This window comes from Protopterus annectens, chromosome 2.part1 (assembly GCF_019279795.1).
Source record: "Protopterus annectens isolate FY-2018-M chromosome 2.part1, PAN1.0, whole genome shotgun sequence".
Lineage (NCBI taxonomy): Eukaryota > Metazoa > Chordata > Ceratodontiformes > Protopteridae > Protopterus > Protopterus annectens.
The window spans coordinates 1,930,306,897-1,930,333,884 of NC_056729.1; the positions used below are offsets into that span (position 1 = coordinate 1,930,306,897).

General features: G+C 41.9%; 1 protein-coding gene across 2 annotated transcripts in view; it reads left to right on the forward strand.

Moving 5' to 3' along the window:
- LOC122794695 (zinc finger and SCAN domain-containing protein 21-like) overlaps positions 1 to 26,988 on the forward strand; it is a 174,235-nt gene that overhangs the window by 66,964 nt on the left and 80,283 nt on the right. For both annotated transcript variants that reach the window (XM_044063327.1, XM_044063328.1), the window contains one exon: positions 20,178 to 20,304. In XM_044063327.1, coding sequence (XP_043919262.1) covers positions 20,178 to 20,304 — 127 coding nt within the window. The remainder of the gene's footprint in view (positions 1 to 20,177; positions 20,305 to 26,988) is intronic.

Genomic DNA, 26,988 nt, shown 5'->3' on the forward strand with positions numbered 1-26,988 from the left:
ATTGACATTGAACCATCTCAGGACTGTTCAAAACAGTATACTTGATGTTCTTTATGTTTCACTGTTGCAGTCATCACATTTCTCTTATCCGTGCCAGGGTAGCCCTCGGCTGTCCCGAATGCCACAGGCTTAGTTTTTCTGTGTTGGTCACATCAGGATTGATGTCAGGTCGTCAGTAGTATAAAGTAAAGCAGCCAAAACCATTACACCAGTCTTTCTTGCCATGGATCCCGAAACACAAGCAGTTTGCATGAGTGCCGGTCAGCTGCTACCTGAGTTTCGTCTACCAAATTGAAGTTGAAGTCATCTAAACCTAAGTACCCCATTGGGAATCCTTTTTTATTGTACTAACTGATGTCAGAAAAAGTTAAAAATTCTCTCGCCTGTGGAAAGCAAATACCACATCAAGACTTCCATTCTTACTGGGTCACTTGCTTAGGCCCAGACCATGACGTCCCCCTTTGTCACTTCTGTGCTTTGTTCAATGCCAGAACTATCCATCTTTGGACCCTTATTGTAGCGAGATATTCTTGCTTACAGTCCTCGAATTCCAATATGGCTTCAGTAAGCCATCCGAGAGCAGATCTTCTGAAAAAACATAAAGATAAAGACATAGTCAGACCGCACATGTCCAAACCTACTGATAACACTTCCGTTAAGTTAGCCGTCAGTTCTCCAGTCCTCAGTGAGGCATTTTCCCAGCCCCTGATGCCCGCCTTTGTGGATTCGCAGGCCGCTACCAAGACCCTTTCAGAGTCTGGTATGCCGCAAAACTCTTCTTCGACTAAGGATCCTACGGTTGTCTCTACCTTGGATGGGTCCAGAGCCGCTGAGCAGGCACCAGCTTTCGAGGAAGTCCTTTGCACTACCGAGTCTCGACACAAAGCGATGTTGCGATGTTTTCTTTTCCGACTAACGTTCTTTCAAAAACAACAGAGTTTCTTAGGTCCAGGGTATGAACCACACCCAAGAAACCGATGACCCACTCCCAGGCACCTACTTCATTGCCTCAGTCTCAGATGCTTAAAATGGCAGAAGACCTTATCATGCTTATCAGGGGAAGCCAAGCTACCCCCCCCTCCAAAAGGAAAAGAGATCTGTCCCTTGTAGTTCTGTCTGAACAAGAGTCAGATGACTCTGATGCTTCTGAATAAGAAGACATGCAACCCCTCTGTACTTATGAGGATTCTGATGCAGAGGATTCCATTCCTTTAGCCTCTCTGCCAGAGGGTTTTTCCTTTGGGGAAACCCTACATACCTTAAAGGAGCATTTCCAATGGGAAAGTCAGGACTACTCTCAGTCTGAAAAGAGACTCGGGGACTTCCTAGATCTTCCACAGCACAGACCCTTGGCCAATCCCCCAGTCCTGGATGTTGTGGAGGATGTTTTCCAGAAATCCAGCTTGACTCCAGACACAATCCCTCCTGCACCCAGAAAACCAGACAGGTACTATAGAGTCCCTGACTCACACAAATTTCTCTTTAAAAATCCTACTGATGACCCTGAGGTAATTTATCAAGGGCCTAAAGGGATTAAAGCAACCTCTGCTAAGAATCCCTCCCCCTCTGATAGGGATTCCCGGGCACTAGACAGTTGGGGTAAAAAAGTATACACCTCGGCTGCTCTTGCTATCAGGGCACTAAATTGTCAGTTCCATATGCTAAATTTTCAGCAATATACCCTGGAACTCCTCAAGGAAAAAAATGTCTTCCTTTCCTGCTTGGGCAGAATCTAAAGAATTACAAGAGTTAATGCATTCTGCAACTCAAGTAACTAAACACACTTTGCACTATGGTTTTGACACCCTAGAAGCTTCTTGCAAGGCAGCAGTCACTGGATCTGTCATTAGAAGGCATGCATGGCTTAAGGAACAGCCCCTGCCAGACCATGTCTTATTTAAATTGTTGGATGTCCCCTTGCACAAAGATAACTTATTTGGCACTAAGGCAAAAGAGGTCTTAAAAAAGATGGAAGAAAAAGCAAAATCTATGCAAACAGTTAAGGATTTCTTACAGGTCCAGCCACCCAGGTTCAGCAGGCATTGTCCCACCAAACACTGGCCCTTTCCTGCTCCCTCCAAACCAGTCCAGCATAGGCCTCAGGGAACCAGACCACTTTAGCAGCCACAGGGAATGCAGAGATCTAAGCAGTGGACTACCTCCACTGCACAACCAGGGAGGTCTAAGCCACCCCCTTATGGTAAGAACTCAGAATGATTCACCTACCCCACCACCTCCTTCTGCCCACCTTCACTTACCTCTAGGAGGAAAACTCTCCTTTCACGCAAGACCCTGGGCCACCATTACCAACGACCACTGGGTTCTGAACATAGTGTCTCAGGGATACAAATTTTCCTTCCTCACCCTTCCAACACCAAAAGGGTTCCCAGATCTACCTCCAAACCAGTAGGAAGAGGCTCAAAAGCAAATCCTTTCCCTGCTTTCCCTGAGGGCAGTAGAGCACATTCCTGCAGAACAGATAAGCCGAGGTTTCTACTCCAGACTTTTTCCTGGTGCCCAGAAAAGAGGACACCTGGTGCCCCATCCTCAATCTATCCATTCTTAACACCTTCCTGGTGATCCCAAAATCCAAAATGCTCACCCTCCAGCAGCTGCTACCCATGCTCTCTAAGGACACTTGGCTAGCCACCCTGGATCTAAAAGAGGCCTTCCTTTACATTCCTATTAGGGAATCATGCAGGAAATATCTCTGTTTCAGGGCAGAATCTCAACACTTTCAGTTCTCTGCACTTCCTTTTGGTTTTTCTACTGCTCCCAGAGTTTTTACAGAATGTCTGGCTCTGGCCATTGCCTTTTGCAGACAAAGGAATATCCAGATTTACCCATACTTAGACGACTGCCTTATTCAGGCAGACAGCCAGGAAAAGCTGCTTAGACACCTGGCCTTTGTAAAGACACTACTAACCTCCCTAGGGTACACAATAAACGAAAAGAAATCCAAACTGGTGCCCACCCAAAGGATTTTCTTCCTGGGAGCAAGCCTGGATACAGCATCCCATATGACATCCCTTACACCAGAAAAGCAAGTTTTCATGACAGACTACTTCTCTCTACTAGCCACCAGGCCCCAGTTATCTTCAAGGAAGATCCTACAAGCTCTGGGGTTCATGACATCTTGCATATTACTCATTCCACATGCCAGACTGCATTTGAGGAAACTTCAGTGGTACCCAAAAAGCCTTTGGTGTCAACAATCTCAAGACCTGAAAACTCTTATACCTATAATTCCTTGCCTCAAAAAAGCTTTTCTTTGGTGGGCAACAGCATGCTCCCACAACAAGGAACTGCCTTTCTCACCACCCCCTGCCACCCAGACCCTCACCACAGATGCATCAGACTATGCTTGGGGTGCACACCTGGATGGCAGGTGCATACAAGCCCAATGGAGCCCGCAGCAAATCCGTCTGCACATCAACCAAAAAGAGATGATGGCTGTCCAGCATGCCTTGATAGCTTTCAAACCCCTTCTCTCTCCAGGGGCTATCCTGATCAAAACAGACAACACCACTGTGATGTGGTATATCAGCAAGCAGGGAGGGGCTCACTCCTACCCTCTGTGCAGGCTGGCCATGACCCTTTAGCACACAGCCTCTGCCATGCAACTGCACCTGTTAACACAATTCCAACCAGGCTCTCAACTCTCTGGCAGACCAGTTAAGCAGAAATCTTCTGGACCCACATGAGTGGCAGCTCAACAGAAGAACCTTCACCCTAATAACTCAGAAATGGGGCACCCCGAAGGTCGACCTCTTTGCCTCCCACACCAACCATCAGCTCAGCAAATTCTGCACCAGGGGGCATCACTTCATGGCTTGGAAAGTGGACGCCATGTCCTTCCTCTGGGTCAATCTATCGGTCTATACATTTCCTCCACTACCTCTCATCCTCAGGGTACTGCTTAAAATAAAGGAGGAAAAAACAAGGACAATTCTTGTAGCTCCAGACTGGCCCCAACAGCACTTGTACCCCTTGCTGCACAGCCTGTCACCACTGCCACCATGCCATTTTCCTCAGATTCCAAACCTCCTGACCCAGAAGGAAGGGGAATTCATGTATCCCCAACTGCAGACAGTCAGTGTGGCAGCTTGGCTTGTTCCCTAATCCCGGATCAATTTGCTAACCTCAGTAAACAGGTTCTAGATATTATCAGTGAAACCAGACACCCTAGCACTAGAAAGTCTTATGCTGACAAATGGAAAAGGTTCTGCAGCTGGATCCAGGCTAAAGGAGCCAATATGGCACAGCCCTCCCTCCCTCTCATCCTGGATTACTTAGCTGACCTACTACACAGTAGCCTCTCTTTCTCCACTATAAAAGTTCATGCCTCTGCTATTCCTGCTCATTTTCCCACTGAGCAGCCCCTTTACTCACACCCATTGATCAAACAGTTCCTAAGAGTGGCTAGCAACTTGCGAACACCCAGAAGGGAACCCACTCCAGCTTGGGACCTTAACTATGTTTTGGAAAAACTCACCCTGCCCCCTTTCGAATCAGCCTCTTCTGCAGAGCTTAATTTTCTCTCCTGGAAGACAGCATTCTCCGAGCTGCAAGTGCTCATGGCTGTGGACCCTTCATCATCTTCCAAGCTGACAGGGTATCCCTCAGAACTAATCCATCCTTCATGCCCAAGGTGGTGTCCAGTGTGGCTCTCAACCAATCCATTCATTTGCCCACCTTTTTTCCTAATCCCCAGAACTAAGGGGAAAGGATTCTGGACTCTCTAAATATGCGCAGACAGCTCAGATTCTGTATAGACAGGACTAAATCCTTCAGAACGTCTGATCAATTGCTGGTTAGCTTTGCTACAGGGGCAGAAGGCAAGGCCATCTCCAAACAAACAATTTCCAAATGGATAGAACACTGCATCCATTTTTGCTACAAACAACATGGAAAGCCTCCCCCCAAGGGGGTCAGGACTCACTCCACCAGAGCAGCCCCCACCTCTGCAGCTTTCCTCAGAGGAGTCCCCACCAGGGACATCCTGGAGGCTGCCACCTGGACATTTGTTCACACTTTTACTAAACATTACAACCTGCCTCTCTTCTCCAAATCCAGGGCAGGGTTTGCCTCTGCAGTCTTGCAGGGCATCCTAGCCAGCCCTTAGTTTCTTTGACTGCCTCCACCCTTTTCCTCAGCTTTGGAAATCAACCCAAATGTAATGACTGCAACAGTGAAACATGAAGAACATAGTACAGTTGTGTACACTTACCATAAATATAGATGTTCGAGTGTATTGACTGTTGCATTCCTGGTTTCCCTCCCTCCATCCCCCTTTCTTCTCTTTTCTTTCTAAGGGACATATTGGTATTTACTTTATATTGGTGGGGTCCTTCCACCAGAACCTGGCTCCTACTTGGGGGCTCCTGACAGGTTAGGGCAAGAAAAACTGATGTATTGGCGTTGGCTGCCTTACTTTATACTACTGACAACCTGCCTTACTTTATACTACTGACAACCTGACGTCATTCCTGAAGTGACATCAGCCGATGCAGAAATATTAAGCCTCTGGTATTCGGGCCGGCCGAGGGCTACCCTGTCAGGGATAATCCATATGTGATGACTGCAACGGTGACTACACTAGAACATTTACATTTATGGTAAGTGTACACAACTGTACTTTTTTTTGCAGTGGGAACCCCCCCCCCCCCCGTATCCCCCATACCTCCTTACTTAAATATACTAAGTCCAGTTGCACAACAGTAAAGAAAAAAAAAAAAAAAAAGCAAACACACATAGAGTGAATTACTGCTGGTGGAGCGCTTCATTTCATAGATAAGTTCATTACAACAAACAAACATGATTTAGTTTTTTTTTGTTTTTTTGCAGTGGACTTTCTTATTCCTCTTTTTTGACTGCTTCCTGTCCTCTGCATCTTGCTGTGTCACACCAGCCACCTGCATGTCCTCTCTCACTACATCCATAAACCTTATCTTAGGCCTTCCTCTTTTCCTCTTACATGGCAGCTCCATCCCATCGCATTCTTCTTCAGATATACCCAGCATCTCCCCTCAGCACATGTCCAAACCAAAGCAATCTCGCCTGTCTGGCTTTGTCTGCAAACCGTCCAACCTGAACTGACCTTCTAGTATACTCATTTCCAATCCTGTCTATCATTGTCACACCTAGTGCAAATCTTAACATCTTTAACTCTGCCACCTCCAGCTCTGACTCCTGTCTTTTTTCCGTGCTACTGTCTCCAACCCATATAACATAGCTGGTCTCACTACCATCTTGTAGACCTTCCATTTTACTCTTACTGGTACCCACATCTCACAAATCATTCTTGACACTCTTCTCCACCCTGCCTGCACTTTCTTCTTCACCTGTCTTCCACACACACCTTTTAAAGTGCAGTTTAAAATACACATAGATAATATTAATTACCTTTAGTTGAGTCAAGAATAACTCTTCAGGATGTGCAAAACATTTTCTTTTTTATTTAAATCCACATACGTCAGTGCTGGGAGACTATCTACACAATTTAAAATCAGTCTCTCCAAGCAGCAAAAATACACTCTCTTTATTTAATTTCTTATCAGTAACATGCATGCAGAATACTGACGTGGTCAAATAGGATTTCTGCAGACCCTCGTGCTTCTCGCTTAATGCTGCATGTGAACAATCATGTTTTTTAGTACCAATAATGTTTTAGAAAAGTACAGGCCACCTGGCTTGTTAAGCAGTCTTGTTTCCTGACCTTGTACATTTTAGTACCAGTACATTCTAACTCCCCAACATTCCTTGTAACTATCCATCCCAGCCTGGGAAGGTCAGAGTTTCCCCTACAGTGTGTTCTTTCTTGCTTTCAGAAACCAGTCTTTATAACATTCTTAACCCCTTCAGCACTACTTTCTTTTTACATTTAGTCAACTGTTAATACACTTGCAGCTTGATATTAGAATGCAGTTGTGAAACACTCAGAACTACAATAAGTATTTGTGGTTTCCATAACTATGCATCTATACTACATATCATTTTTAACATGAACAAATACTAAATAATTTATTAAACATATTCGTGAAGAAATTGTAAGTTAATATTTTGTGTAGAATAAACATGAGAGATGCATTTTACTCTAACAGACTCCCTCCTCTGACACTGCTAGTGTCATAAAATACACAATTATATTTTGATTTTCCTTAATTTGATAAATACGCTTCATTTGTAGTGATTGAGTTTTTATTTATCAGGTATAAGTGGCATTTCACTTGTAGGTGCGATCCAAGACTTTGCGATTACAGCCTTTAGAACAGAAAATATTCACAATTAAAAGAATAATACCAGGTTTTTATACCTTGTAATATACCAGTTTCCAGGTTAACAAATACACTGCCCAACCATCCAAAACATGTCCAATTTGAGAACTACTGTCCAAATATCTGGCACTCTGCTCCAGGACATTGGCCAACTTATCCTGTTTATTATGATAGTCAGTAGACACATGACCCCCCCCCCCCCCTTTTCAGGCAGGCATTATATTGAGTGCCAGTTGGTTCTGTAACACTACAGTTCATATTGCAGTCATTTTTCCATTTGTCATTGTGATGTGATATGAAGTATGGTTAGCTACCCGGGAAGGCAGGAAGAAAACAAAATGAAACTGCTATAGCGTGTACTATTTAATTAACCGCTTTCGTAACAAAAACTTCATAGATTCTGATGAAGTTTTTGTTACGAAAGCGGTTAATTAAATAGTACACGCTATAGCAGTTTCATTTTGTTTTCTTCCTGCCTTCCTGGACGTGTTCATTTTTATTGTTGGATTGTTCATTTTTTGGTTTAATGGTTAGCTACCCCCTGAAGAATTTGAGCAAGCACGGTGATTTCAAGCATTGTCCTTTGCACTCCATACCCAGGAGTTAACTGAAAATACTTGCTCTGTCCAGTGGATTACTCACTTATTTCTCAGCCCACCTGCTGGTGGGTGTTCGAAATGTTGAATAGCAGGAATAATATAGCCTAGAATAGCAGGAGTAATATAGCCTGCAAATCAACATCCAGACCAGTTTGTGGGTAACCAGGGGTAGGCATGATCACCATAAATGTAGTAACAATCCTCTGTCATGCCCATAGGTTCATAGGTTCATAGATTAGTACTAAGCTAACTGCCCTTGCGAGCCATTTTAAGCCTAGCTAATTATCCTTTGTGAGATTCAAACCCTGCACCTTGTGTTTGTAAGGCAAACACCTTAACCATTAGGCCACCCTCCCAACCCCCTGAGGGGGGATGCTAGGTATATTCCATGTCTCCAGTCATAGCATCTTGACTGTAAAGAGTTCTACATACCTTCATGTCTAGTGTCATTGTATTTGCTGATTCCCACTGGCACAGTCCCATTTCTGGCATAACATATGTGTCCATGATTTGTGGTGGCAAGCTGAAGAGAAACAACCTTTAAAATTAGTCAGATTATACCAGATTAGAGCAGTATCACTAAGTTATTTTTCAAATGTTACCTGTGATGCAGGAATTGTAATCATGTGAATCCCTGCCTTAGAATGTTAAGGTATATGTGAACATACACAACAGTTTGTCACAGCGTACTGTCAAAGAAGCAACAGGAAACTGATTTTCTCTTGACCAGGTTATTAAAGGAAACAGCAACAAAAACAGAGCAAAAGTACCTGTTGTCATTGGATTTATCATGATGTGCTATTTTAGATGAATTGTCTCCTTATATGTTTCACTGGGCAGATGATTCATCCTTCACACTTCGATCTTCTTTCGCCAGCAATGATGATTCTTCTGGAGCACACGGCAGTCTTCTTACATTGGGATGAGTGAATTCAGGTTGATTGTCTTGCACAGTGGTCTGCAGTCAGGGTGGTGAGGATTACAAAGTAAAGGGCCTTTTCATCCCTGGCTTAAACTGTTCGTTCTTTGGAAGGTTTTCATATAAATCCATTCACCCTGCTGCAGTTGGTGACAGGGCTGGTCAGGTGATGGAGGAAGAGATACTGCTGTAAGAAATTAATATTTTCTTTTTGTTATCCATTAGAGTGGATCTTTTCATTTGACACAGGGGGGAGCAAAAGTAAGGGCTGTGGGTTTTCCCATTAATTTTTTATAGGGTCTCAATTTTCTTTGTAGACTTTAAAGTCTCTAACCATTTAAGTTTTGCTTAGTACAAATCTTTGAAGAAAAAATTATTTTTTTTTTAAAGGTCAGCCACTGGGGATGCACAAGCCAATGCATTTCTTGTGCCAGTCCCAAGCCCAGATAAATGGGGAGGGTTGCATCAGGAAGGGCATTTGGCGTAAAATGTTGCCAAATCATACATGCTGACAATAGTACAGATATACATACTGGATCAGTCGAGGCCCGGGTTAACAATGACCGCCACCAGTACTGTTGGCCAACAGGGTGCTGGCAGAAATTGGGCTACTCTTGGCCAAAGGAGGAGAAGAGGGGGAAGGCATGCCCGAAGGCAGGTAAAGGCTAGGACTGATAGTGAGGGTCGGAACTTTGAATGTTGGCAGTATGACTGGTATAGGGAGAGAGCTAGCTGATATGATGGACAGAAGGAAGGTTTGTATATTGTGTGTGCAAGAGACCAGTATCGGAGGTGGGTTCAAATTGTTGTATCATGGTGTGAATGGGAGGAGAAATGGCATAGGGCTTATCCAGAAAGAACAGTATGCTAAGAGTGTTTTGGAGGTGAAAAGAGTGTTGGATAGAGTGATGTTTATGAAGCTGGAAATTGATGGTGTAATGATGAATGTTATTAATACATATGCTCCACAAGTTGGGTGTGTGATGGATGAAGTGGTGATGACTGTACCCAAGGGTGAGAGAGTGGTGATTGGAGCAGATTTCAGTGGGCATGTTGGTATAGGGAACAGAGGGGATGAGGAAGTGACGGATAGGTATGGTGTTAAGCAAAAGGAATGCAGAAGGTCAGATGGTAGTGGATTTTGCGAAATGGATGGACATGGCTGTGGTGAATGCATATTTTAACAAGAGGGAGGAGCATAGGATGACATACAAAAGTGGAGGAAGATGCACACAGGTGGATTATATCTTATGTAGAAGGGCCAGTTTGAAGGAGATTGGAGACTGTAAAGTGGTGGCAGGTGAAAGTGTAGTTAGGCAGCATAGGATTGGTGGTTTGTAGGATGACATTGGTGATCAAGAAGAGGAGGAGGAGTGTGAGGGCAGCACCAAGGATCAAATGGTGGAAATTGAAAAAGGGTAATTGTGAGGTGATGTTCAGGGAAGAGTTAAAGACAGTCACTGGGTGGCAGTGAAGAGTTACTGAATAGCTGGGTAACTACAGCAGAGCTGGTAAGAGAGATGGCTAGAAAGGTGCTTGTTGTGACATCTGGAAAGAGGAAGGAGGACAAGGAGACCTGGTGGTGGAATGAGGAAGTACAGGAGAGTATACAGAGGAAGAGGTTGGCGAAGAAGAAGTGGGATTGTCAGAGATGAAGAAAGTAGATGAGTATAAGGAGATGAGGGGCGTGGCAAAGAGAGAGGTGGCGAAGTCTAAGGATAAGGCGTATGAAGAGTTGTATTTAAGGTTGGACACTAAGGAGGGAGAAAAGGACCTCTACCGATTGGTTAGATAGAGGGACCGAGCTAATAACGATGTGCAGCAGGTAAAGATGATAAAGGATAATGAGGAAAACGTACTCACAAGCAAGGAGCGTATGTTGGGCAGATGGAAGGAGTATTTTGAGGGGCTGATGTATGAAGAGAATGAGCGGGAGAGAAGGTTGGATGATGTGCGGATAGTGAATCATGAAGTGCAGTGGATTAGCAAGGAGGAAGTAAGGATAGCTACGAAGAAGATGAAGAATGGGAAGGCTGTTGGTCCAGATGACATACCTGTGGAAGCATGGAGGTTTTTAGGTGAAATGGCAGTGGAGTTTTTAACTAGATTGTTTAATGAAATCTTGGAAAGTGAGAGGATGTGTGAGGAATGGAGAAAAGTGTTTTTGTACTGATTTTTAAGAATAAGGGTGATGTGCAGAGCTGTAGTAACTGTAGAGGGATTAAATTGATCAGTCATAGTATGAAGTTATGGGAAAGAGTAGTGGAAGCTAAGATGGAAGGTGACGATTAGTGATCAGCAGTATGGTTTCATGCCAGGAAAGAGCACTACAGATGCGATGTTTGCTCTGATAGTGTTGATGGAGAAGTACAGAGAAGGTCAGAAGGAGTTGCATTGTGTCTTTGTGGACTTAGAGAAAGCATATGACTGGGTGCCAAGAGAGGAGTTGTGGTATTGTATGAGGAAGTCGGGAGTGTCAGAGAAGTATGTAAGAGTGGTACAGGATATGTACGAGGGTAGTATGACAGCGATGAGGTCTGTTGTGGGAGTGACGGATGTGCTTAAGGTGGAGGTGGGTTTACATCAAGGTTCAGCTCTGAGCCTTTTCTTATTTGCAATGGTAATGGACAGGTTGACAGACGAGATCAGACAGGCGTCCCAGTGGAATATGATGTTTGCAGATGACATTGTGATCTGTATTGAGAGTAGGGAACAGGTGGAGGAGACCCTGGAGAGGTGGAGATGTGCTCTAGAGAGAAGAGGAATGAAGGTCAGCAGGGCTAAGACAGAATATATGTGTGCGAATGAGAGGGAGGATAGAGGAATGGTGAGGATGCAGGGAGTAGAGGTGGCAAAGGTGGATGAGTTTAAATACTTGGGATCAATATTTCAGAGTAATGGTGAGTGTGGAAGAGAGGTGAAGAAGAGAGTACAGGCAGGGTGGATTGGGTGGAGAAGAGTGTCAGTAGTGATCTTTGACAGACGAGTACCAGTAAGAGTGAAAGGGAAGGTCTACAAGAGGGTAGTGAAACCAGCTATGTTATATGGGTTGGAGACAGTGGCACTGACAAAAAAGCAGGAGTCAGAGCTGGATGTGGCAGAGTTAAAGATGTTAAGATTTGCACTGGGTGTGACGAGGGTGGACAGGATTAGGAATAAGTATATTAGAGGGTCAGCCCAGGTTGGAAGGTTTGGAGACAAAGCCAGAGAGGCAAGATTATGTTGGTTTGGACATGTGCTGAGGAGGGATGCAGAGTATATTGGGGAAAAAGATGCTAAGGATGAAGCTACCAGGTAACAGGAAAAGTGGAAGGCATAAGATAAGGTTTATGGATGTGGTGAGAGAGGACATGGAGGTGGTTGGTGTGACAGAGCAAAATGCAGAGGACAGGAAGAAATGGAAACAGATGATCCGCTGTGGCGACCCCTAACGGGAGCAGCTGAAAAAAGAAGAAGAAAAAGGTCCTGTTAATCCTGTCTTCTAGTCCAGATGATTGCAGATGGTTGGACAGTGAAGACTAAAATTAAAAAACTGATAGTACAAGGTACACCAAATTACTGAATCTGGTTTTACAAACCATACAGATTACTAATAGGACATTATTGTAAATTATGTACTTTAGTCAGCTGGACAAAGTGCAGCTGTACATTAACAAAAGGTCCCTGAGGTGGTGGTAGCTTAACAATGTATTTTAAACAATCACACAGCTATTAACATACTGAAGTATCAAAGCGGAGACATGAGTGGTATACCAGCTTCTGATTTCAGTGGATACCATGGAATTTTAGGGAGGGGTTTTGATAGATTCAGTTTTATTTTTACAGGTTTTGCAGATTTTAATATATCTATTGTTTAACCCATACTGCAGCAGTTTTCAGTTGTCTGTATGCCTTCAAAAAGCTCCTCCCAGCTTTTGCTAAGAATTGTAACACTTTCCCCACTGATTCTGCTGGAATATCTAGATACCCCCTCTGGTGTACAGCAAACGGTACCACCCAGCTCACAAAGAAGATTCACTGGCGCAGTTGTACTCAAAGAAAATAATGCTTTTCCTGTCAATCGGACCTAAAGAAATGGGTATACGTATTAAAACAGAATATGTAAGAGTAGCATTTGTTACACCAACTGCCTTTTACTTTGTTCCTATACTGGTGTTTAACTGTCTGAAGTAACTTTTAATACAAACTTAGTGTTTTCAGTTTCACCAAGAATAGACTTGGCTTTGCATTTATTTCTACTTTAGCATAGGGTCCTTTTTGATCCAGTGGCAGCAAAGGGTCCAATATTTATTTTTGATTTATTACCCTGCCATAGTCAGTATGGTGATTTGCAGCACTTAATAAAGACTTTAAGTCTTTTTCCTGCCAGTCTGTAAGCACTTGGTTTATTTTATTTTGTACAGGGCTTACAAACCCGACACAAAGGCAGCTGCAGTAGCTGGCTTATTTTGTTCATGTGGGTCTGGTATTTTTGAATGTTTATCAAATACTGCTTTAAGATGACTCAAATAATTTGCAGGGGCTTTCTCTTTATTTTGCCTACATGCCTGACACAACTTTGTAATTTTCCACTGCTGTCCTTTTTATCCATCAGTGCATTTTATGAAGCAGCTTCCCGAAGCATCTGGTTTAAATCTGTCAAAGTAGGCTTGTAATGTTTTTTTTAAATTTCACCTTAAACCTTCATGTATGTTTTTTTTCTGTTAGAAAGCATTTAGACAGAGTATGCAAATCAGCATTAGCCCCCCCTCCCCATTTTTTTAAGGTGCCAAAAAAAAAAATCTGCAGAGGCAATAGCCTCTTGTCCTTTCCTATCATGTGAGTGCTTGTGATGAGCCATAGGAATGTCAAAGACCAGTGCTCCTGTTGGAAAGGTAGAAGCTTGTTGAGAATGATAGAAAGAAGAAAGAAAAACCTTTTTAACTGGAGATGCATGTTCTAAAGATGAGAGTTGAACAGGTTAACAAAGTTCAGATGTAAGAGTACCACACTGAACATGTGTTCAAAAATGTAGAGGTCTGAGAAACAGCAGTATCTTGTACATGGACCACCCGTACCAGTACATATGGGGGTGGGGTGCAGTAGCTACTGAAGGATTATCATCCTCTTGAGACATCTCTGTGTTTTGGCCATCCTTTTTTCTTAACATCTTTTACCTGTTGCAACAGTTGTTTATTAGCATCTTGTAACCCCCTTAATGCTGACTCTTTTTACCTTTCAAGAGCTTCTGTATACCAAGAATAAAATACTGACATTTGTTACTCCCTTACTTAATACCTTTCAAGTTATGAATTTATTCCTATTATAAGTTTCATTTAATGGAAATACTCCATCAGAAAAAAAATTTTGTAGCTTTAGCTGAAATCAGTCATGCAAATGCTTACAACTTCCATTATTTTAACTATGATACATAACATATGCAGGTATTCCCTTTTCAGGGATTCAGTCTTGCTTGTTTATCTTTGTGTCTCTTTTTTTCCTTTCCTTTCCTTTTTTTTTTTTTTTTTTTTTGTAAACTTACGTTAGAGATCCTGGATCCTGGCAGTTTAGAGGAAAGAAAAATAACTGTATCAATCCACACACCATTCAGAGAGGGAAGGGTAGTAGGAATTCTGTTATGCAGTGACAAAGGAGAGGTTTTGATCAGCCTTTTCTTACAGCACCCCCTTGCTTTCATTGTATCACGAGCTCAAAAGTTACAGCTCTAGCACTGCAATTGGGATTATTATGTCCAGAATTTACCACTCTTTTGGACCCTCTGAGGGCACTTTTACACAGTCACACCTGGACGTGACTTAACAGACACACATACATTTCAACATGCTGTAGGCACATAAATTTGAAGTGACTCTAATTTTAACTTTTTTCTTTGTCTCTCTCTCTGTCTCTGCAGTCATATCACGCAACAATGCAGACATCAGTCGTACATTAAAGCAGTAGAAAGCAAACAGTCATAACTCTTACCTTCTTCCCTGAGGGTACCGCCCTCGACACAAGGCGCCTCCTTGTGTTAAATTGTCTCTCTTTTATATATATATATATATATATATATATATATATATATATATATATATTCACATCTAGATCAAGAGAGGTAATAGTGCCCCTTTATTCATCCCTCATCAGGCCCATCATAGAATACAATGCGCCCCCTTTGGGATGTACCTTACCCGACACCTGCAGCAATTAGAAAGACCCCAAAAGTACCTTACCAGGAGGATCAAGGGACTCAAACAGATGCCATATGCTGCTCGGTTAAAAAAACTCCAGCTCTACTCAGTTGCATACCGCCTACATCGAGGCGATCTATGCCTGACATATAAAGTATGTCCAACCCAGAATTAATGGACATGCTCCACCTCAGTAAATCTAAATCCCTTAGAGCCACGTGCTCGAGGGACTTGAACCTCAGCACAGAAATAAATAGAACATGCTGGAGGGACAGATTCATAACCCAGAGGCTCCCTTCGCTCTGGAATAGAATTCCAATTCATGTTAGGCAGAGCACCTCACTGACTCTCTTCAAGAAGAATCTTGATGAGTGGATGGGGGATCGTAGGTTTGTCCCGGGGATTACTTCTGTGTCATATTAGACAGAGGCACAGTAAACTAAACTTTAAAAAGGGTACAGTATACTCAAATCAAGGGTAAGCCAAACACAATTGGGCTAGGGTTATAAATGCCCCAGGGCAGATAGCATAGTATGAACCTATGAACGTATATATATATATATATATATATATATATGTATATATATAGATATATATATATATATATATATATATATATATATATATATATATATATATATATATATATATATATATATATATATATATATATATATATATATGTATATATATATATATATATATACACATACAGTAACAATTTGTCCCACTATAACATTGAGGGTACCGCCCTCAACACAAGGCACCTCCTTGTGTTTATTTTATATATATTAATAAACTTTTTGTTAACACTTGTGGGAACCGCCCACTATTACTTTTACATACAACGAATAAGCAAATTTCTGTCATTCTACAAGGCAGCAGATACCACATACCGAACAAGTAACTTGGTCGTTCAACAAACAGGAACCTGATGTACTTAAAATGCAAAGTCAGGCATTCAACAAAACAGTACTTAAAAGCAAGGTCAGTCAGTGAACAAAACAGGACATATGATGTACTTAAAAGCAGTCAGTCATTTAACAAAGCAGTACACAGTATATACTTAAAAGCAGTCAGTCGTTTAACAACACAATAAACACATTGCTACTATTACTTTGAACTGCAGTTGTTTTTTTAAAAAAAAAGGAAAGAAAGAAAGAAATTTTGTTTTTCCCAAAGCCATTTTACCATCTTTAGCCTGTATGTTTGCACACCCTGAATAGTTAAGGGTCCGAGCTCTGACCATTCCATACAAAACAGTGTGGAATTCACAGAACAACTTTCTGGGCTGGGCCCTTTATAATTCATTCCACAGTGTTCCGCAGCAACATTAAAGTTCAGATTGCAAACACGGCACCAAAATGTTAAAGTGCAGTTTAAAATACACATAAATAACATTAATTACCTTTAGTCTTGAGTCAAGAATAACTCTTCGGGATGTGCAAAACATTTTCTTTTTTTTTAAATCCACATACGCCAGTGCTGGGAGACTATCCACACAATTTAAAATCAGTCTCTCCAAGCAGCAAAAATACACACTCTTTATTTAATTTCTTATCAGTAACATGCATGCAGAATACTGACATGGTCAAATAGGATTTCTGCAGAACTTGTGCTTCTTGCATAATGCTGCACGTGAAAAATCATGTTTTTTAGTACCAATAATGTTTTAGAAAAGTACAGGCCACCTGGCTCGTTAAGCAGTCTTGTTTCCTGACCTTGTACATTTTAGTACCAGTACATTCTAACTCCCCAACATTCCTTGTAACTATCCATCCCAGCCTGGGAAGGTCAGAGCTTACATACAGTGTGTTCTTTTGTTGCTTTCAGAAACCAGTCTTTATAACATTCTTAACCCCTTCAGCACTACTTTCTTTTTACATTCAGTCATCTGTTAATACACATGCAGCTTGATATTAGAATGCAGTTGTGAAACACTCAGAACTACAATAAGTATTTGTGGTTTGCATAACTATGCATATATACTACATATTTTTAACACGAACAAATATTACGTAATTCAGCAAACATGTTTGTGAAGAAATTGTAAGTTAATATGCATTTTGTGAAGAATAATTATGAGAGATACATTTTTCTCTAACACATCGTTACTCTGAACTGTTGATCCCAAGTATGTAAATTCGTCCACCTTTGCCAACTCTACTGCCTGAATCCTCACCATTCCTCTGTCTTCCCTGTCATTCACAAACATATATTCCGTCTTAGTCCTGCTGACCTTCACCTCTCTAGAGCATATGTCCACCTCTCCAGGGTTTCCTCAACCTGTTCCCTACTCTCACTACCAATCACAATGCCATCCACAAACATCATAGTCCGTGGGGACTCCTGTCTGATGTCATCTGTCAACCTGTCCATCACCATTTCAAATAAGAAAGGGCTCAGAGCTGATCCTTGATATAATCCCACCTCCATCTTGAACACATTCGTCAATCCTACTACAGTTCTCAACACTGTCACACTGCCCTCGTTCATATCCTGCACCACTCTTACATACTTCTCTGCCACTCCCAACTTCCTTATACTATACCACAATCTTCTCCAGGCATCCTGCCATATGCTTTCTGTAAGTCCAACAAGACACAATGCAACTCTTTCTGACATTCTCTATACTTATCCATCAACACCCTCAGAGCAAATGTCACATCTGTAGTGCTCTTTTCTGGCATGAAACTGTACTGCTTCTCACTAATCATCACCTCCCATCTTAACCTAGCTTCCACTACTCTTTCCCTTAACTTCATGGTATAGCTGATCAATTTTATCCCTCTGTAGTTACTATAGCTCTGCACATCACCCTTATTCTTAAAAATTGGTACTAATACACTTCTTCTCCACTCCTCAGGCATCCTCACATTTTCCAAGATTTCGTTAATCTGGTTAAAAAACACATAGCCATCTCTCCTAAACACCTACATGCTTCCACAGGTGTATCATTTGGACCAACAGCCATTTCATTCTTCATCCTCTTCATAGCTGCCCTTACTTCCTCCTTGTTAATCCATTGCACTTCCTGATTCACTATCCCCACATCATCCAACTGTCTCTTTCTCTCTCATTCTCTTCATTCATCAGCATCTCAAAATACTCTTTCCATCTTCTCAAAACACTCTCTTTGCCTGTGAGTATGTTTCCCTTGTTATCCTTTACAGCCTAACCTGCTGCATATCATTCCCAGCTTGGTCTCTCTGTGTAGCCAATTGATATAGGTCTTTTTCTTCCTCCTTAGTGTTTGACTTTCATACAAGTCGCTCTACACCTTATCCTTAGCCTTTGTCACCTCTGTCTCTTCACCATACACCTACTCCACTTTCTTCATCTCTCTGGCAATCCCACTTCTTCTCCTTCACCAGCCTTTTCTTCTGTATACTCCCCTACACTGCCCCATTCTACCACCAGGTCTCATTGTCCTCCTTCCTCTGTCCAAATGTCAAACCAAGCACCTTTCTAGCCATCTCCCTTGCCACCTCTGTTGTGGCTGCTCTCTGGTAACTCTTCACTGCCACCCATTGCCTGTCTTACCTCTTACCTGAACTCCATCTTACAGTTATCCTTTTACAACTTCCACCATTTGGTCGTTCGCACTGCCCTCACTCTTCTCCTTTTCTTCTTGATCGCGACTGTCATCCTGCAGACCACCATCCTATGCTGCCTAACTACGTTTTCCCCTGTCACCACTTTGCAGTCTCCAACCTCCTTCAAACTGGCCCTCCTGCATAGGATATAATCCACCTGTGTGCATCTTCCTTCTCTCTTGTATGTCATCCTGTGCTCCTCCCTCTTCTTAAAATACATATTCACCACAGCCATGAGCATCCTTTTCACAAAATCTACTGCCATCTGACCTTCTGCATTCCTCTCCTTAACACATACCTTCTCTTCCCCTCTGTTCTCTTCACCAACATGCCCATTGAAATCTGGTCCAATCACCACTCTCTTACTCTTGGGTACACTCTCCACCACTTCATCCAACTCGCTTCAAAATTTTTCTTTCGCATTCATCAGATACCCAGCTTGCGGAGCATATCCACTAACAGCATTCATCATCACAACATCAAGTTCCAGCTTCATAAACATCACTCTGTCCGACACTCTTTTCACCTCCAAAATATTCTTGACATACTGTTCCTTCAGGATAAACCCTACTCCATTTCTCCTCCTACCCACATCATGGTAGAACAATTTGAACCAGCCTCTGATACACCTGGCCTTACTCCCCGTCCACCTGATCTCTTGTATGCACAATATATTAACCTTCCTTCTCTCCATCATATCAGCTAGTTCTCTCCCTTTACCAGTCATACTGCCAACATTCAAAGTTCCTACTCTCACTTCCACACCCCTAACTTTCATCCTGTCCTTCTGCCTCAAGGCATGCCTTCCTCCTCTTCTTTTATTTCTCCTTCGGCCAACAGTAGCCCAATTTCCACCAGCCTCCTGTTGGCTAACAGTACTGGAGGAGGTCATTGTTAACCCGGGCCTCGATAGATCTGGTATGGAAATCTGTACTGTTGTTCACATATTGATGTCGCAAAAATTCTACACCAGATGCCCTTCCTGATGTAACCCTCCCCATTTATCCAGGCTTGGGACTAACATAAAGAAATACACTGGCTTGTGCATCCCCCAGTGGCAGTCGACTTTACTTAAGTATACTAAATTCATGGTCGCAAAACTGCTGAGAAAAGAAAAAAATATGTACACAGTTAATCAGTTTCTTTACTTCCCAATTTTCAGTTAGTCATGATTCAGTCAAATAAGTTTCAATCAGTTGTATTCATTCAGTTGTGATTCAGCAAAATAGGATTCACTCAAAACAACTGTTATATAGGTATACATGTTTGTGTTTGTGTATCTATAAATGCACAACAATTATAATGAAATTACCATAATGGCTACAGATTGCACATAATTAATAAATCCACGTACAAATTCTCAAATATCTCAAAAAATTGTGTATCATATTTTAAGAAACATATGTCAGTATTACTGCATATAATGTATGTAACTGTTGAACTGTAGTGATGTTAATTTATTATGTTTATATTATTTCTCTCTTAAGCAAGGAACCTCACTTTTCTTATGAATGTTTTTTAAATGATTCATTGTCATTGAAGTAGTAAGTTCTATTTATAATTATGAAGCAGATTATAGTTTATTACAAATTAAGTCTGTATTGTGTTTTTTTCAGGGACCTGTAGAATTTGAGGATATTGCTGTCTTTTTTTCTGAAGAGGAATGGAATATTCTTACTGATGCTGAGAAAGAACTGTATAGAGATGTGATGAAAGAGAATTATGAAACTGCAACTTCGATTGGTAAGAATGGAGTGTAGAAAAACTTGAACTTTAACCAGAATTACCCATTCTAAAGACCTAAACCTTGCATTTGGTTATATGTAGGACCTACTGGAGAGATAGGTATGTATCCCAGAGACTACCCCGTCTGTGGAACAGGCTCCCCAGCCATGTGAAGCATCATGGATTTTTTGCCATCTTTTCCCACTGTAGAGTAATTTCCTAATCACATGCAGTGTTTTGTTTGGCGTCATGCAGTTCAATAAACTGCTGCATTTTCTCTGGACTGATGTCACTGGAAAATGTATTTTTATGTCTTTTTGCATTGAGATAGAGGCACAGTGGTCATTAAAAAGGTCTGAAGTTATCTTCCCTTTATTTAATATAGGGGTGTGGGGGTGTAGAAGGTTGTTCCCCTGCAAAACCATAGTTTTGTGATTGAGAAAGTTGCTAATGTTTCATAGATTGCACTACAATGGCTTTTTGTGAATTTGATGTGTTTTCCACTGATGAGCAATCTTTGTGTTGGTATATTAGGTATTTAGAGGGATGTGAAAGTAGTTGTTGGTGCATTTTTGTGTGAGGTTTGATAGAAGAATTTAGATGAGTTGTGTTCAGTATATTGTATCTAGATGCAAAGTTACACTGATGATTCAGTATACATTCTTGTGTTGTACCTTTACCTAACGTTCCTTGAGCTAATGGCTGTGTGTTTTAAGATTATCTGTTCTAATTTCTTTGTTGAAATTCTTATGACCTTTAGCTAGTCTGTTCATTGCTGAATTCCCCATCACTTTAACTGTGCATCTTTGTGGGTAACCCTTGAACCCTTATCCAATAAATAACCTTTTTTTTTTTTTTTTTTTACAGTTTAACGATGTATCAAATACACAGTGTTTCCTACAGTGAAACAACCAAAATGATTATTTATGTGACACTACTGCGCATCTGACTCAAGCCAGAGGTAGTCCCACAGCTGGCTTAAACCTGTTATATATTTACATCTTTCACAGCTTCAGAGTGTTCTCTAAATAGATATACCTTTGTGATCTGTTACCTGAGCTTATCATCAGATTTTCCAGTTTGTCTCTGGAGACATGTCCACATTACCTGTAATGTTTTAGCATTATCCACTCGAACACAGTCAAACCAAGTCAACAAGCAGACCACTGCAAATTGTGTCCTCCTTAATGTACAATACAATCTACAAACATAAACAGATAATGATATTGAAAAATAAATTGCAACAATAAACATATTGAATCTATATTTTGCATACGCTAGGTTCAGTCCAACAATAAGAAATATTCACACCAGCTCAGTCAAAGATGTAGCAGGCATGTCTGGTATGTGAGTAATATGACTGTCAAGCTCAGGGAAGTGACGTCATTAGGGCTTGCATCAGCATCACCCACTATAACTGCAGGGGACACATTTCTCTTCATCCTGCTGCCTTCTCCTAGAAGATTTTCTTCAGTTATTTTGTCCAGCCAGTTCTGGAGTGAACCTACCCAATCAAACCCTAAACTCTGCCCACTTCAGAAATTTGGGTTATTTCCAATGGGATGCAGTATATCTGCAGGCCATTTTTTCATTGTGAAGAAGCCATTGCTGAAGAGCTTTGCCACATTTTCCTAACACACTAGACACAGGGTAAAAGAAGTGTTAGAGTATAGCTACTTGGCATCACTCTAGGAGGGTTGTTGCTATCTCCTCCCATAAAGCTAAGAATGAGAGACATTCCCAAAACTTGTGAACCAACATGTCTTCTAATGTTCCACATCTAGGGCTAGTGTATGATGACAGAATTTTGTATTTCAAGTTTCAAGGTGGGATCCAGTATCCACTAAACAAAAATAAGATCTGCTTTCCATAGTTTAAGGGTGTTGTTGCAAGTGAAAGCACATCCTCCAGGGTGTCCTGTCATGTCCAGCAGTTTTACTCTTAAACAACTCTCTAATGACCATCTGAATCCACTCTTTGTTTTAATTAGCCAAAGGGTTAAAAGTAACCTGCGTGAGATCACTTCCTTAGGAGGAGTAGGCACTTCTATATCTTTCATCTTCAAAGATGCATTGGCCCCCAAGGGGTAGTAGGGTTTTGCAATACATTATTTGTATCCTGACATTAGGACAATATGCCTAATACTCATCTATTTTCAGTGCTGTCAGTTGGGAAGGCTTCATGCTTGCCTTAGTATCTTAAAGTCTGTAAACACTCTTTTGCTGTCAGTTGCCTTCCCTACCTCTGCCAGCCATTTTAATTCTTTAGAGTCTTAGTGGAGGTTGCGCTGGCATTTCCCTCTTATACCCAAGTGGGGAGATCTCCAAAGAGGAATGGCTAGTCCCTATACGTCCATAAGCAGACAGATCTTTTACAGGGCTTTAAGAGCTCTGCATGTAGCATGCATGTTTGTTGATCTACTATGATGACTAGGGAATATGTGAATATGCCAGCTGATATCCTGTGTTGTTGCTCCAAAGAAAGCTGCATCTGTCATGAGCAAACCAGTGGACCTTCCAAGTTCTTTCCAAACAGTATGTTGCAGGTAAAGGCTGTTGTTTACTTCTGCCAAGGTGGAATGTCCCAGCCTAGATAACTAGGCGGGATATGGACAACCACTATTGGCACGCACCTCATCTTGTTGACCCATACACAGCTGGTGTATCAGTGCCTGGATTTTTGTAAGAATTAAATAGTCTCATGCAGACATCAAGGCCTTTGCTTCTACACCATGCATATATCAATCTTCTGGTCCAGTGTGTGAGTTCAGCGTCCTGTTTAGGGACTGTTTATTGGGCTGGAGACAGTAGGCAGCCTTGATGGTTCCTTTACCCACCTGAAATTCTTCTGACAGTCTGCCACTTATTAGAACTTTTGAGAGTGGGTTTTCATACAGGCTCTGAACTCACTTATTAATAGACCAAGGGGAAGCCGATAGTGAATATAACTTCCCAAATATATTCCCAAATGAGGGAGTTAAAAGCTTTCAGTTACAGGACTTGTGCTAATCCTTTAACGTAAAGGTATAAAGTCCTAATATGATTCATGTTTGATTGCTCTCAGACAGAGCCTGACTGCAATGTAAGGACATTTTTCAGTAAGATATGGGTATATATTTGTAGATCTACATTTATTAAGGAGATAGGCATAGGGAAGAAGGATATCTCTGAGGCTATTGATGAGTGTTTAACTCTTTTCTCTTCCCTTTCTTTTCTGAAAGTGTTTGGACTAATTGCGTAGTGATTTGGCTAGACTCTACACTAAAGCTTTGAATATTTTGTAGCTCAAACCACCAGGGTCCAGGGCTTTCCCTGTGGGGGCTTAAAAATGGCCCAGAGTGTTTGTTTTCTGATACTGGCTTGGGTAGAGTGTCTATAGCTACCAGCAAGATTTGCCAGTAATTGCAAGCCTGTAGAAATGTTCTAACACTGGACACCCCCCTGTCATTCTTAACCACCATGTCCTTATACAAGTTCTGACAAAACTCCAAAAAGGTGTTATTATTCCCCCGGGTGTCTTTTAAAATGCCACTGCTCAGCTTACCACTGGTATCAAAGCTTTTACTATTCTGTCTCTAGACTTATATGCTAGTAGCTTATTTCCCTTTGCCCATGACCTCAAGGCTGCCCTTCCATGTACATTTGCACTCTGCAGCTTAATGCCACACTTTGGACCTTGTGCCGGCTCCTATACTCATTCACTGTCGAGACATTCTTAAATTTGGTTTGCTTTGTATCTGTTAAAGAGCAAATCATTTTTCCGTCTTAAGGGACAGCATTTCACTATAAAATTCCTCATATAGCTGAGTGTTAATGTAGCTACAAAGCCTGGATAGTTCTAGTTTGAAGGATTCCCACTGTGGAGTTATGGGGAAGTTCCCCAAGTAGACTTGTTGTTAAATATCCCTCTAGCTCAAACTTTATGTACTGTAGTAAATCGGACTTAGTAATTACCAGGGAGCTCAACCTCCACATTCACCTGTTCCCATTACCCCGCTGTTCCTGATATTCTCTTATCATGGCAGTGTGGTTTGTCAGTGGGACAGGTACCGTAACCATCCTAGATGCTATAGTGGAGACAAGCCAGAAGTTTAGTCTACCAACAGAGGTCCCTGTAGGAGTGACTTGCCTAGCATTCAGTGCAGAAACTTGAGGGTGTGAGCTATAGTTCTTGTGGTACAGGGTTTGATTCCCTCAGCCCTCATTTGTCTACTGCATAACCTTGAACTCACTTAACCAGACATTACTCCTCAGTCACTCTTGAAAAAGGGACTCTGTGTCCAGTCGGCATATGGGTATTGTTATTATTATGGAGATGTTGAAGTCACCACATATCAATTAACCCAGTGTACTCCATACCTAAATTTAAAACTTTTGTATCTGTCAGCCCTGGTACTGTTCTGGCCCTAAAAGAGTCAGATACCTTGTTGAAATAACCTGCATCTAATGCTTGGACATTGGGTGACCCCGTAGCTTCTACTGCACTTAGTGATTCTGTTAAAAACTCTGGTCTGTCTTTGTTATATCTATAAATATTTTCTATAACTAGCTCCCCCTGATTTAGCTTACTCGTTTAGACGCAAGTCGCATGTGCCTTTCCACATTTTCCTAACAATATTGTAATGACTGCGGTGGTGGTGCTGCGATAGCATTGTTGCCTCATAGCAAGATGTTGTCCTGTTCGATTCTCAGCTAGAGTGTCTTCTGTGTGGAGGCATACGTGATTGGGGTGTGCTTTTGTTGAAGGTTGTGCGTCAGGGCTGGTAACCCGGTAAGTAAAAATCCACTACCAATCATTAGCGGACCGGAGTTCCGCTGTGCCGACCCCTAACCGGGAAAAGCCAAAAGACACAAACAAACATTGTAATGCTTACATACAGCGTAAATTCTTTAACATAAACTACATCGTCTTTAATGTGCTGAAGAGATCGACAGCATGTCTCTTAGTGGGACTATTTACCTGCCAAAAATTCAAAGAAACATAAACATAAATTGAAAACATAACACAGAAAACAATGCAAGATGATCATTGTTATTACCCAATAGATTACTAACTACAAGGGAATGATAGTAAACAAATGAGTCAAAATGCTAATTCCAAGGATCAGCAAAATCAGCTCCTAAAGCGCAAATGTATCGCATATGTGTCAGGAATTATGTTAAATACAAGTCATCTCCCGTGTTCATGTTTTAGTTTTGCAAGAATTAGTTTTGACACCACCACCTTTGTCTTGCATAGCATGTTTCTCTATATAACATCGAGTTCCCTTTTTTTGCCCCAGTGTCTATTAGTCTAGCTTCCTAGCTCCTCTGGTAGGGGTTTCTGTTCCTTTCACAGCAGGCTGTCTTTTGCACTTATCTCCCCTGGATTATCTAACTCCAGTACCGCATAGCTATTTGCAAGAGATAGGCCCATGGGGAAGAGCTGCTTTGTCGGAACTCTCCTGACTCTTAGTTTTTCCTTTACACTCAATAGTTGTAATTTCTTTGCCATTGTGGTACTGCTGCAGTGATCAGAGGCCTACAAGATGGAAACCATGGTAAATTTCCCTAGCCTATTTATTATAGGTTCATAGCTTCATAGGTTCATACTAGGCTATCTGCCCTAGGGCATTTATAAGCCTAGCCAGAGTGTGTGTGGCTTTCGCCACCCCTTGGGATGAGAATACTACGCCCATTTAGGGTTTAGTTTACTGTGCCTCTGTCTAGTAGTGACACAGAGATGACCCCCAGTGTAAACCTACGATCTCCCATCCACTCGTCAAGATTGCTCTTGAAGACAGTCAGTGAGGGGCTCTGCCTAACATGGACTGGGATTCTGTTCCAGAGTGTAGGGAGCCTCTGGGTTATGAATCTGTCCCTCCAGCACGTCCTAGTTATTTCTGTGTTGAGGTTCAAATCTCTTGCTCTCGTGGCTCTGATGGATTTGAATTTTCTGAGGTGGAGCATGTCCATTAATTCCAGATTGGACATGGCCTTGTACGTCAGGCATAGATCACCTCTGAGTAGGTGGTATGCGACTGAATAGAGCTGGAGTTTCTTCAGCCGGGCAGCATATGACATATATTTGAGACCCTTTATCCTCTTGGTGAGGAACTTTTGGGGTCTTTCCAACTGCTGCAGGTGTCGGGTAAGATACATCCTAAATGGGGCATTGTACTCAATCATGGGCCTGATAAGAGAAGAGTACAGGGGCACAATGACCTCTCTTGATCTAGATGTGAATCCCTTCATGATAAGGTGGGCAATATAGAAGGTCTTCCTAACCACCTTGGCAATGTGAGTGTCAAATGAGAGGTTACTGTCAACTTGGGTCCCTAGGTCCCTGATTACCTCTTCCGTACTTAATGGATTACCACCTATGTGGTAATTTGTGGGTACCTTGTTTTTCCCAAAGGGTATGACTATACATTTTTTGGCGTTCAGTTTAAGGCCATGCCTCTGGCACCAGTTGTCTGTTTCTATGAGGCCTCTCTGAAGGATGCTTGTGTCCGCTGGAGTATCAATTATGGCACCCAGTTTGCAGTCATCTGCGAACTTTGTTAGCCACAATCCCCCTATGTTTGCTTGCACCTCGGAAAAATAAATGCTGAACAAGAGGGGTCCCAGGACTGAGCCCTTTGGGACACCGCTTGTGACTGGCTTAGAGTCTGACATGGCTCCAGCAATTCTGACCTTGTGGGTTCTGTCCTTGAGCCAGTTT